General features: G+C 42.9%; 1 protein-coding gene and 1 pseudogene across 2 annotated transcripts in view; one reads left to right on the top strand and one right to left on the bottom strand.

Moving 5' to 3' along the window:
• The window catches only part of ZFP30 (ZFP30 zinc finger protein), a 54,903-nt gene that overhangs the window by 20,384 nt on the left and 21,652 nt on the right, over positions 1-12,867 (bottom strand). The window contains exon 1 of one of the 2 annotated variants that reach the window (XM_045988694.1): positions 111-146. The exons of the other annotated variant lie outside the window; for it this stretch is intronic. Within the exon in view, the coding sequence (XP_045844650.1) occupies positions 111-138 (28 nt within the window). The 5' untranslated portion in view covers positions 139-146. Of the gene's footprint in view, positions 1-110; positions 147-12,867 lie in introns of those variants that run through there. 2 annotated transcript variants of the gene reach the window in all.
• Positions 5,669-6,230, top strand: LOC123931565 (annotated as a pseudogene).

Raw genomic sequence — 12,867 nt, 5'->3', positions numbered from 1 at the left:
GCACCGAGCCCCAGCCTGCATACCAGTATTCCCAGCACCACGCAGCAACTTTTTTCTGAATGCTATAAACCAAATGCAGCGTGTGGGTCCCAGGGAGGTGGTCCACTCACCTGGCCGCAGCAGACTGGATCCTTGCATCAAGACGTAACGGAATTAAGTGGACGAAATGGCGCCGGGACGCGGTGGCCTCCGGGAAATGTAGTCAAAAGTGTGACCCCGCTCGATCCCAGAAAATGCAGAGGCAGTGGCCACATTCTGTCCTGAACTGGGCGCGTCCTGAGTCTCCCGTGCTCCAGTGGGGGATCTCGCGCTACTCAGGTGTCAGCCGAACTATTTCCTTTTACTCAAATGACCCCAGAAAATCCCATGGAGGTTCCCAGAAATTGGGTCTTGTAGCGATGCCTTCAGAGAAATGTAGTCCGGATCTGAAAAGCTGCGCAAGGCCAGTAGGTAGGGTCTGGGTTTCTCGGACCAGAGCTCTGGCTCAGTCGCAGTAGTTGTGACTACAGGTTTCTGCTCAAGAGGCATTGAGGGTTTGACGCTTACTTCACGGAAGCGTGTTTATATCCAAGTGTCCTCTGCAGGGGATGCAGGGACTGTGGGGAGTGTGCCATGTGTCAGATGGTATTTGCAACTGTGAGAGGGATGTTTGTGAATAAGCGTGTGATCCATTCGGGATTATGTGCGCGCGTCTCGGGGACGGTGTGACTGACTCTAAGGCTGCTGTCTGGGATTAATCAGACAGTCTGCAACTTAAGTATTTTTATAACTTTGAACAAAGAAAATGCTTTTTCTTTGTTTGCATGGTTATGAATTTAGAATAGATTCCTATATAATTATAAACTTGTTAAATGAATGATGCACAGAGTTCACCGGTAGCAGTGAATGTGGGGAAAGAAGTGCATGCAGCACTGTGTAATAGTGGTATCTCTAAGCTTCTGTTTCCTCATCTGTAAAATGAGGTTGACATTTATGTAATGTTTTGGAGCACCGCTGTCCAATTGAACTTTCTGTAAACCTCGGTTCTGTGTTCTGTATCTGCACTGTCCAGAACAGTAGTCACTAGCCATATATGGCTATCGAGCCTCTTAAATATGGCTAGTTTGAGGAATGAATTTTTTTTTAAAGATTTTATTTATTTATTTGACAGACAGAGATCACAAGTAGGCAGAGAGGCAGGCAGAGAGATAGAGGAAGGGAAGCAGGCTCTCCACTGAGCAGAAAGCCCGATGCAGGGCTCGATCCCAGGACGCTGGGATCATGACCTGAACTGAAGGCAGAGGCTTTAACCCACTGAGCCACCCAGGTGCCCCGAGGAATGAATTTTTAACTTTACTTAATTTTAATAAATTTAAATTTAAGCAGTTATAATTGGCTACCTAACTTGGACAGAGCAGCCTGCAGCAGCAATTTCCTTTCAAGATTTAGAGGGGGGAAACTTAAATAATTTCATCTAGCAAATAATTAGAAAAAATGAGTTTTATATTGAAATGAAGGGGGATGGGGGTGCTTGGGTGGCTCAGTTGGTTAAGTGTCTAACCAGTTCAGGTCATGATCTCAGGATCCTGGGATCCAGTCCTGTAGGGGCTTCCTGCCCAGCCAGGAGTCTGCTTCTCCCACTCCCTCTGACTCTGCCTCTGCCCTGCTTGTGCTCTTGCTCTCTGTCTCTCTCTCAAATAAGTAAATAAATAAAATCTTTATAAAAAAGAGAGAAAATGCAAATTCCGTCTTTGTCTTTTTTTTTTAAAGATTTTATTTATTTATTTGACAGAAAGAGATCACAAGTAGGCAGAGAGGCAGGCAGAGAGAGTGAGAGGGAAGCAGGCTCCCTGCTGAACAGAGAGCCCGATGCGGGACTCGATCCCAGGACCCTGAGATCATGACCTGAGCCGAAGGCAGCGGCTTAAACCACTGAACCACCCAGGCGCCCCATCTTTGTCTTTTTTAAGAGGAATAATTTAGAGGAACTCCACAAATATTACACATACATCTCTATGATTTTTGCATGCACAAGCAATCACCACACACAGGTTAAGATGGAGAACATTTATTTCCAAGATGCCAGAATGTTCACTTGTAAACATTGATTCTACTTAGAAGTGACCATTATTTGGACTTCTAACACCATAGATTGCTTTTGTGTATTCTTAAACTTCCTTTGAATGCAGTCAGTGTAATGATATGTGTCTGGCATGTTTTTGTCAACCTAAGTCTCCGAGATGAGTCCTTATGGTTGAATGTAGCAAAAATTTCTTTAGCCAGCTAGAAAATATTTTAGGTTTTGTGTGCCAGATGTTCTCTGTCCCACCTACTCAACTCTCATTCTAGCATGAAAGCAGACATAGACAATATGTAAACAAGTGAGTGTGACGGTATTCCAATAAAACTTTATTTATGGACACTGAAATTTGAATTTCATATAATGTTTACATATTGCAAAATACTCTTGTTTTTATTTTTTTCACCCACTTAAAAATGTAGAAACTTGGGGCGCCTGGGTGGCTCACTGGGTTAAGCCTCTGCCTTCTGCTCAGGTCATGATCTCAGGGTCCTGGGATCGAGCCCCACATCAGGCTCTCTGCTCAGCAGGGAGTCTGCTCCCCCCTCTCTCTCTGCCTGCCTCTCTGCCTACTTGTGATCTCTCTCTCTGTGTCAAATAAATAAATAAAATCTTTTTTAAAATGTAGAAACTTTCTGAGGTCATTGACCCTACCAAAACAAGTGACAGGCCATATTTAATAATTATTAATACAGCACCTGGGTGGTTCCATGGGTTAAAGCCTCTGCCTTCAGCCCAGGTCATGATCCCAGGCTTCTCGGATCGAGCCCCACATCGGGCTTTCTGCTCAGCAGGGAGCCTACTTCCCTCTGTCTGCCTGCCTCTCTGCCTACTTGTGATCTCGGTCTGTCAAATAAATAAATAAATAAATAAATAAAATCTTTAAAAAAATAATTATTAATAATTATGAAAGTGAAAAGACAATTGGTTCGACCTAAATAAAGCAAGCTAAAATCTTTGGAAATCCTAGTTATAATTACAGTTGCTAAAAAACATTGCTATCAAATCACGTGTATATAGGACAACAATAGAATGTTGGTGGAAACATAGAAATCAAGAATGACTTCTCCCTCAGATTGCTTCAGAAATTCCTTTAGGTTGTTCTAACTTAAAGAAATTGAAACTGGATGATAGCCTCTGTGTGATGTGTATAGCGTGGTAGGCAGAGTTCTAAAATGGCCCCAGGACATTTGTCCTCGGTGTTATTGCTGTAATTATCTGGATGATCTTCTCTGTTACCTATTGCTATGTAATAAATGGTCCCAAAGTTTAATGCCTTCAAATAACAACAAATCAGTTTAGGTCAGAAATCTGTTTTCTGTTGAGCTTGGGCCTCATCTTCAGGATCTCTCACAGACTGCAATCAAGGTGTCAGCTGAGGCCACAGTCATGCCAAAGTTCACATGGGGAAGGATCTGCTTCAAAGTTCTCTGTTACAGTTATTGATAGAATTCAGTCTTCATAACTATTGGAATGTGAGCCTCAGTTCCTCATTGGCTGTCAGCCAGAGATTATCCTTAGCTCACAGGAAGGCAGCTTACTTCATCAGAGCAAGAAAGCACAAAGAACCAGAATGTGTGAGCAAGACAGAAGTTACAGACTTTAATAACCTAATATCAAAAGTGAAATCCCATCACTCTTGCCATGTTCTATTCATTAGAAGCAAGCCACTAAATCTAACCCACACTAAAAGAAATTACAAAAGGGTGTGAATATTTGGAGGCAGGGATGATTCCTGGAAGCTGTTTTAGAAGCATCCTACCGTATATTCTTTCTTGCTACTCCATTTTCCATTTCTCCCCAAATTTCTCATGCCTGAGCCAGAGAATACTATTATAGGTTAATCCAGTCACAAATGTGTCCCTGAAATCTGTACCTCTTCAGATAAAAAATGAACACTGCTATAGGTTTTCATGTCTCAGGATCCCCAGGAGAGACCCCTTTACCAATCTATAAGCAGGCTCCAATCATTTCCACACCCACCATTAAAGGACTCACAAAGCCTGAGATTTCACCACATACTTAAACTGAAGCCAGTCAACTTTTCCGTGTGCAGTCAAATGAGATCATCCTTTCCTCATCATCAAATGGAGATCGGACAAGAGATGGTCAAGTATCTCTGAAGGGACTTCATTTTTTTTTATAAAGATTTTTTTAATTTATTTATTTCACAGACAGAAATTACAAGTAGGCAGAGAGGCAGGCAGAGAGAGAGGAAGGGAAGCAGGCTCCCTGCTGAGCAGAGAGCCCAATGTGGGGCTCGATCCCAGGACCCTGGGCTCATGACCTGAGCCGAAGGCAGAGGCTTTAACCCGCCACCCAGGCACCCCAGGGACTTCATTTTTGCTCCATCTCTGCTCTAGGCCAAAGACCGTGTATAGAGGATATGCTGATTTTTTTAGTACGCTGATGAAGAGAAGTTTAAGAAAACTGGGGCACATAGGAGGGACCTGGATGAGATCCCTCTAAAAATGGGAGGAACTGGGGAGCTGTTGTGGGACATAAAGAAGTTTCAGAGTAAAAAATTAAACTCTTCACATAACCAGAATTCAATGTTGAAAACCAACTTACTTGAGCCATAGTTTTAGAATTGCAAGAACCAAACAGTGCCTCTTGGAGTTTATCTACATGAGGAGCCTAGAATCCAGGGAAGCCATATCCCTAAGGAGGAAAAAATGAGACCAGATTTGCCATGGAATTAATAAAATGTCCAGTTTTCTTTTTTTCCAAACCAACCCCCACCTTCATATAGACATTGGGAAGATTAGCAGGAATTTAGAGATCTCTACAGTTTCCTCAAACTCCAGAGAACTCTGATATAAAACAGATGGACTCTAGCAGAGGTTCTCCTGCACTAAGGCAAAAGTCAGCACTTTAACAGGATTTCCAGAAGTCTTCTGTTCTGGGATGGTGAGCTGCACTTGTGACCAGACTGTTCAGACTTCCTTTTCCAGGCTTTAGGAGGGACCATACCATCCATGTTAGAAGCTCCTTTAAAGTTTTGGGAAACTGCCTGTTTTTCCACATATGAACTAAGAAAACTGCACAGACCACACCTGGCAGTGGCTAAACTACACGTTACCCATGTGCAGCCCTTTTCCTAACCAGGATTACAGCTTCCAGAGCTCTCAGGGGTCACCAATCTCATTTAGTATTCAGAGGATGAAATCATGGCCACTATCTCTAGACAAAAATAAATACTTTTGTCCTTTTTTTCCCCTTTTCCTGGTCAAAGCCCTAATCTATCACACCCTGCTATGAGATTAAGAACAGTGTGAAGTACCTGGCTGGCATTGTTGGTAAACTTTCGATCTCCAAGTCTGAGGTCAAGCCATAGAGATTACTTAAACAAACAAACAAACAAAAAAAAAACCCAAAAAACAAACAAACAAAAAAACACACCATAGATTACCAGACCTTGTTGAAGGACCAGGTGCCCATAACACATATGCATTAGGTTATACTTAAAAGAGACATAAAAAGGCAACTACCATATGGTCTCATTCTTCTTCCACTTGATTATTTAAATTTAGGTATAATACACACACAATAAAGTGCATAGAGGGCCTCATCTTCTTTCCCTCAGTGGCAGCAGTGGATTGTGCAGACATGGCCAAGATTACTGTTGAAGACTTTTGTGGCAAGAGGAAGCTGCTTCAACAGCTGTATGACCTGAAGATGGAGCTGTCCCTAATAAAGAGCACCAAGGTGACAGGAGGCACAGCCTCCAAGCTCTCCAAGATCCAAGTTGTCTCCATATCTAACCCCTGTGTTCTCACTGTCATCAACCAGACACAGAGAACCTCAGGAAATTCTACAAGAGAAAGTACAAACCCCTGGATCTGTGGCTCAAGAAGACAGGTGCTTTGGGGCGCCCAGGTGGGCTCAGTGGGTTAAAGCCTCTGCCTTCGGCTCAGGTCGTGATCCCAGGGTCCTGGGATCGAGCCCCACATCAAGTTCTCTGCTCAGTGGGGAGCCTGCTTCCCCCTCTTTCTCTGCCTGCCTCTCTGCTTACTTGTGATCTCTGTCTGTCAAATAAATAAATAAAAATCTTAATAATAAAAAAAAAGAAGACACGTACCTGCTGAATGACCAGAAGAAACTGAAGACCAAGCAGCAGCAGCTGAAGTAGCAGCTGTACCAGCTGAAGGAGTACACAGTCAATGCCTGAGAAATCACGACAATAAAACCCCCCAAAAGTGTATAAAGCACACTGAGTATACAGCTTATTTTTCACCTGTGTGTATATGAGGGTGACCACCACCCAGATTGAGATGTATGTTGGATTACTACATAGGAAATTACGTCTAGAAGTTCCTGAGTGATGTATGTATCGATAAAGGATTCATTACTTTTTTTTCCCATTTCTTCCTGAAATGGGTTTGCTTCCAAATACCTTCTAGACATAATGTTCTTCAAAATGTTCTTCAAACATCTTATCCTAATAATCTCCCTTTGCATCTAATGTCATTTTAGTAAGAGGTGTAAGGCATGTAGCTTTCTGCATAAATCCATTCACCTCTAGAAAGCCTATGGATTTTTTTTTTGAAAGCCTATGGATTTAAATTAAGATGCAGCTTGCCAGAAAGTCTTTCATGCACATCTTCACAGGTATACCATCTAATTTTTCTGGAGGCCTTTATCACACCCTACTTCAGATTTATCCCTATGAAGATTACATCTTTCTTGCTCAAGTATGAATATCCAAAGGATAGCAACTACATTTTTAATGCTGGTATCTCCTATACACTAGCATACAGTCTGGTATATTGTGAGCAATTATTAAATGTATAACAATTATTCATAAATTCAACTTCTAGGAAAGTATCATTGGGAAAGAACTATAAAATGCATAATGATACATAACTCAGGATTATCAGAGAATAACATATAAATTAGAAATAAACATACCTAGGGACATCTGGGGGCTCAGTGAGTTAAAGCCTCTGCCTTCGGCTCAAGTCATGATCCCAGGGTCCCGGGATGAAGCCCCGCATCTGGCTCTCTGTTCTGTAGGGAGCCTGCTTCCCCCCACCCCCGCCTCTCTCTGCCTGCCTCTCTGCCTACTTGTGATCTCCCTCTGTCAAATAAATAAATAAAAATCTTTAAAAAAAAAAAGAAATAAACATACCTAATAAACGGTTAAACAAATTATGGTCACCAGTTTAGTAATAGATTATGCCATAAACCAATAATGATGATATATATTCTACAGAACTATTGAAGAACAGTATTCCTGAGGAATTACTGAGATGTAAAGCACTGAATGCATGAAACTGAGAGGTGATATTCAGTCATAATTTTTTCCCTCCCTCCCTCCTTCACAACTTTTTTTTTTTTTAAGATTTTATTTATTTATTTGACAGAGAGAGATACAAGTAGGCAGAGAGGCAGGCAGAGAGAGTGAGAGGGAAGCAGGCTGCCTGCCGAGCAGAGAGCCCGATGCGGGACTCGATCCCAGGACCCTGAGATCATGACCTAAGCCGAAGGCAGTGGCCTAAACCACTGAGCCACCCAGGCGCCCTCCTTCACAACTTTTAAAGTGGGCTTTGTTGTAAAACTTTTTCAGATGTGAATCTCAGCTCTTATAAAAACTCACCATGTGCGTGAGATGGTGACATCTCATTGGACAACTTATGTTTTGGGGTCCAGTTTCATCATCTTAAAGTGGAGATAATAATTTAGAGTTACATGTCATTTAAAATAAAATGAACAGGTTTTAAACACATGCAATTGAAGAGACAAAAAGAGAAAAGAAAAAGAATGGGACAGAAGAATATTTTAGAAATATAGATGAAAAATTTCCCAAACTAAAGCCCATCAGGCTATAGTTCCAAGTTCTCAAAAGCCCAAGAAGAATAAATACAAAGAAAACTCTGTTTAAGATTTAAAAAAAGAAGAAGAAGAAAAAGAAAATTTTAAAAGTGTTGAGCAGTGGGGTGCCCAGGTGTCTCAGCTGACTAAGTGTCTGATTTTTTTTTTTTTTAGGAAATTCTTTTTTGTTTTTTTAAGATTTTATTTATTTATTGAGAGAGAGTGTGAGCATGAGAAGTGGGAGGGTCAGAGGGAGAAGCAACTCCCTGCCGAGCCCAATATGGAACTGGATTCCGGGACTCCAGGATCATGATCTGAGCCGAAGGCAGTCGCTCAACCAACCGAGCCATCCAGGCGTCCCTAGTGTCTGATTCTTGATTCTAGCTCAGGTCGTGATCTCAGGGCTCTGGGATCAAATCCCATGTCAGGCTCTGCAGTTAGCTTGGGACTCTCTCTCCCTCTCCCTCCCACCCCCGCTGGCACATGCACACTCTCTCTGTCACAAATAAATAAATAAATAAATAAATAAATAAATAAATATTTTTTAAAAGAGTAGTAAAGATAAGGCAGCTGATATCTCCAAAACAACAACCTAAAGCCACAGGAACGAAATGAGATCTTCAGCATACTAAAAGAAAAATGTCAAACTAGAATTCTATACTAGGTAAAAACCACCTTCAAAGAAATGGTGTGGGCACTTATTCTTGAAATGAATTTGCTTGACTGACTATAATTTCACAATACTGATTGAAATTCTCGGGGCGCCTGGGTGGCTCAGTGGATTAAGCCACTGCCTTCGACTCAGGTCATGATCTCAGGGTCCTGGGATCGATCCCTGCATCAGGCTCTCTGCTCCGCAGGGAGCCTGCTTCCTCCTCTCTCTCTGCCTGCCTCTCTGCCTACTTGTGATCTCTCTCTCTGTCAAATAAATAAATAAAATCTTTAAAAAAAAAAAAAGAAAGGGCGCCTGGGTGGCTCAGTGGGTTAAGCCGCTGCCTTCGGCTCAGGTCGTGATCTCAGGGTCCTGGGATCGAGTCCCACATCGGGCTCTCTGCTCAGAAGGGAGCCTGCTTCCCTCTCTCTCTCTCTCTGCCTGCCTCTCTGCCTACTTGTGATCTCTCTCTGTCAAATAAATAAATAAAAAAAAAATCTAAAAAAAAAAAAAAAAAAAAAGAAAGAAAGAAATTCTCAGTCTCCATCCTTAACCAAAAGAATCACAGTATAAAAGATAAAGACCTTTTGCACTTTCTATAATATGAATAGATGCTAGCATTTATGGAGTCTGTGCCAGAGAGCTAAAATAGTCATCATCCTGCCCCAGCAATAATAAGGCAGCTCCGCCACTGTGTTGGAGGGAACCTGCTGAGACTATGTGGTTTGAATAGAACCCTCCGTCCCAGGAATAACCTGTTTTCGTCCCAGCTGGTGGGCAACTTCAGATGTTGTGTGTGCATGGAGCCTGTCTACCACCCTAAATTTGAATAACGAACTTGATTAATTAATTGATTTTTTAAAAGATTTTATTTATTTATTTGACAGAGAGATCACAAGTAGGCAGAGAGGCAGACAGAGAGAGAGGAAAGGAAGCAGGCTCTGCTGGGCAGAGAGCCCGATGTGGGGCTCGATCCCAAGACCCTGGGATCATGACCTGAGCCGAAGGCAGAGGCTTTAACCCACTGAGCCACCCAGGTTCCCCAAATAATTGATGTTTTTAAAAGATTTTATTTATTTGACAGAGAGATAGCAAGAGAGGGGAACACAAGCAGGGGGAATGGGAGAGGGAGAAGCAGGCTTCCCTCTGAGCAAGGAGCCTGATGCGGGGCTAGATCCCAGGACCCTGGGATCATGACCTGAGCCGAAGGCAGACGCTTAACTGACTGAGCCACCCAGGTGCCCCAATTAATTGATTTTTTAAGGGAGAGTGAGCACACATGCTAGCAGGGAGGAGGAGGTTGCAGGTAGGATGGTTGTGGTGGGAGGGGAAGAGGCAGAGGGAGAATCTCAAGCAGGCTCCACGCTAAGCACACAACCCTACCCTGAGATCATGATCTGAGCTGAAATCAAGAGTCAGACGCTTAACTGACAGCCACCTAGGCACCCCCCAGGAACTTGATTTAAATGGAAATCAGAGAGGCACATGGGTGGCTCAGTTGGTTAAGTGTCTGCCTTCAGGGCGCCTGGGTGGCTCAGTGGTTTAAGCCGCTGCCTTCGGCTCAGGTCATGATCTCAGGGTCCTGGGATCAAGTCCCGCATCGGGCTCTCTGCTCGGCAGGGAGCCTGCTTCCCTCTCACTCTCTCTGCCTGCCTCTCTGCCTACCTGTGATCTCTCTCTGTCAAATAAATAAATAAAATCTTTAAAAAAAAAAAAAAGTGTCTGCCTTCAGCTCAGGTCATGATCCCAGGTGGGATCAAGTCCTGTTGTGTCCGAGTTTTCACGTCCGAGAGACCACCAAAGAGCCAAGCACCGATGCAATCACACGAGGGTTTGACAAGCTTAAGCTCAGGCCCAAGTATACCCGACACACCACAGTAGGGACTTGGACCCCGAGAAGACATGCTTAAGCTTGGGCCCAAGTATACCCGACGCAGCGGAGTAGGGACTTGGACCCCGAGTTTAACTAAGACAGGGGTATTTATGGGTTCCTGTTACTAAAGCAGGGTGGGGCTTCCTAAAGTAGGGTGGGGCTTCCTGGAACTAAAGCAAAGTAGGGAAAAGTTCAGCCCTTGGGCACAGGGCACATAAGGTCTGCACTTATGCTAAGGCTAAACCTGAGATGGGATGGCCTTGATTTTTCTCAGCTTCCACAGTCCTACATTGCACTCCTGGCTCAGCAGGGAGCCTGCTTCTCCCTCTCCCTCTGCCTCTCCTCCCCATGCTCGCTCTCTCTCAAATAAAGAAAATCTTTTAAAAAATAAATGGGAATCAGAGACTCATAAAATAAAATCCAAAGTACCCAGGATTACAAAAAATATATATTAAGAACCAGAGAAAATAACAAAGCAAGTGATAAAACACAATCAGCAGACACCCAATGGAAGATGACACAGATACTGGAATTATCCGACCTGGATTTTAAACTACCAAAGCATCTAAGATGAATAGTCCAATAACTACAAAAGTAATTAAATCCATAATTTACAATCTTCAGAAGAAGAAATCGCTAGGCCTGTATTAAGGTTCTCCAGAAAAACAGAACCCATAGGATACAAAAGGAGATTCATTATGACAAACTGGCTCAGGTGATTTTGGAGACTGAGAAATCCCATGGTCTTCCATCTGCAAGCTGGGGGAGACCCAGGAAAGCCAGTGGTGTAATTCAGTCTGAGTCTGAAGGACCGAGAATCAGAGGAGCCAGTGATGTAAATCCCATTCTGAGGGCAGATTAGACAAGATGTCCTAGCTTAAGCAATATGGCAGAAAACAAAGGGAGAATTCCCCCTTTCTCCACATTTTTTTTCTATTCAGGCCCTCAATAGATTAGATGATGTCCACACACTAGACCCAAACCTACTTTACTGAGTCCACTGATTCAGATGCTTATCTCATCCAGAAACACCCCCAGAGACACATCTAAAAATAATGTTTAACCAGGTATCTGGGCATCCCCTAATCCAGTCAAGTTGACACATGAATTTAACTATCACCTCTTGTCAACTTGGCACTCATACTTCTCTCATTAACCCATAATTAATCTCTAAATAAAAACATTAACAAGGGGGCGCCTGGGTGGCTCAGTGGGTTAAAGCCTCTGCCTTCGGCTCAGGTCATGATCCCAGGGTCCTGGGATCGAGCCCCACATCGGGCTCTCTGCTCCGCGGGGAGCCTGCTTCCTCCTCTCTCTCTGCCTGCCTCTCTGCCCACTTGTGATTTCTCTCTGTCAAATAAATAAAATATTTAAAAAAAAACATTAACAAGGTCATAATTTCACCTACCATGATACAACCATCCTATCTACAACCCAAAACTCACTAATTGGCTTATATAAAGCCAATGCTTGAATATTATGATATAAAGTTACATGATAAGGTAATAAGAAAGGGAAGAATACAAGGCTAAGCACCCACACGTTCATTCTTAACAAAATAAGGAATTCTCATGACAATTACATTCCTCATTTCTGTAACTGGTCACATGACCATGGTTTTTTCACCTGGTGGAATGACATAAACTTTCATTCCTCAAGGGTCTGGATCATTAGTAGTCCTGACCGGAACAGGTTGTTGTTTGCCACTGACCTTAATCACAGGGCTATTGTAATACTAATGGAAGCTCTAAGGGATCTTTGTATTACAGACGTGCTCTTCATTACCTCCATTGTGGAGTAGTCCAATCTCTCCTTAGTAGTCAGGAATAAAGACCCCAGCCAACACTGTAACTCTATTCTTTGCCTGTTGATTCAGAGGTATGAGGAAGCTGAAGGGGCTGGGTCGCAGTCTTTACTTACAGTTCACTGGAATTATTGTTGTGCCTCCTGATGGAAGCAGTGCCCATTCTGGAACTAAGACCACTAGGCCAGCAGGGCATCCAGTCATGGGAACAGAAAGCAAAAATTTTGCTAGTGGGTCACTAAGGGGTAACAGTGAGTGATGCTATTCCATTTCCCTCTGTAAAGGAAAACCTACAGTTTTCCCCTACTGTGTGTTTCTTCTCTTTTTGTCTCCTTTACTACTCATATAGAACACTCACTTCTGACACTTCAGATCACCATGGGTGAGTCTTTTCCCCCAAGTAATTCTCCACAACAGCAACTGGATGTACTACAAATTTAACTCAATTCTAACACTATCTGCTTGGAGTTCATGTCAGATACCACAGGATAAAGATTCAGTCCCACAATACTGCTCACCCTTTCAGATGCCAATCGCTAGTAGTAGGTGTCCAAATTACCCACAACTTCTGTCCAATTTGACTACAAATTGAAGGTTCCTATGACCTCCTCTGTTTCAGTTAATTTGCTAGAGTAGCTCATGGAACCAAGGGAAATACATTTACC

Source organism: Meles meles, chromosome 19 (assembly GCF_922984935.1).
Source record: "Meles meles chromosome 19, mMelMel3.1 paternal haplotype, whole genome shotgun sequence".
Taxonomy (NCBI): Eukaryota; Metazoa; Chordata; class Mammalia; order Carnivora; family Mustelidae; genus Meles; species Meles meles.
Note: the sequence above shows the minus strand (reverse complement) of the source record. Positions and strands in the feature narration are given on the sequence as shown.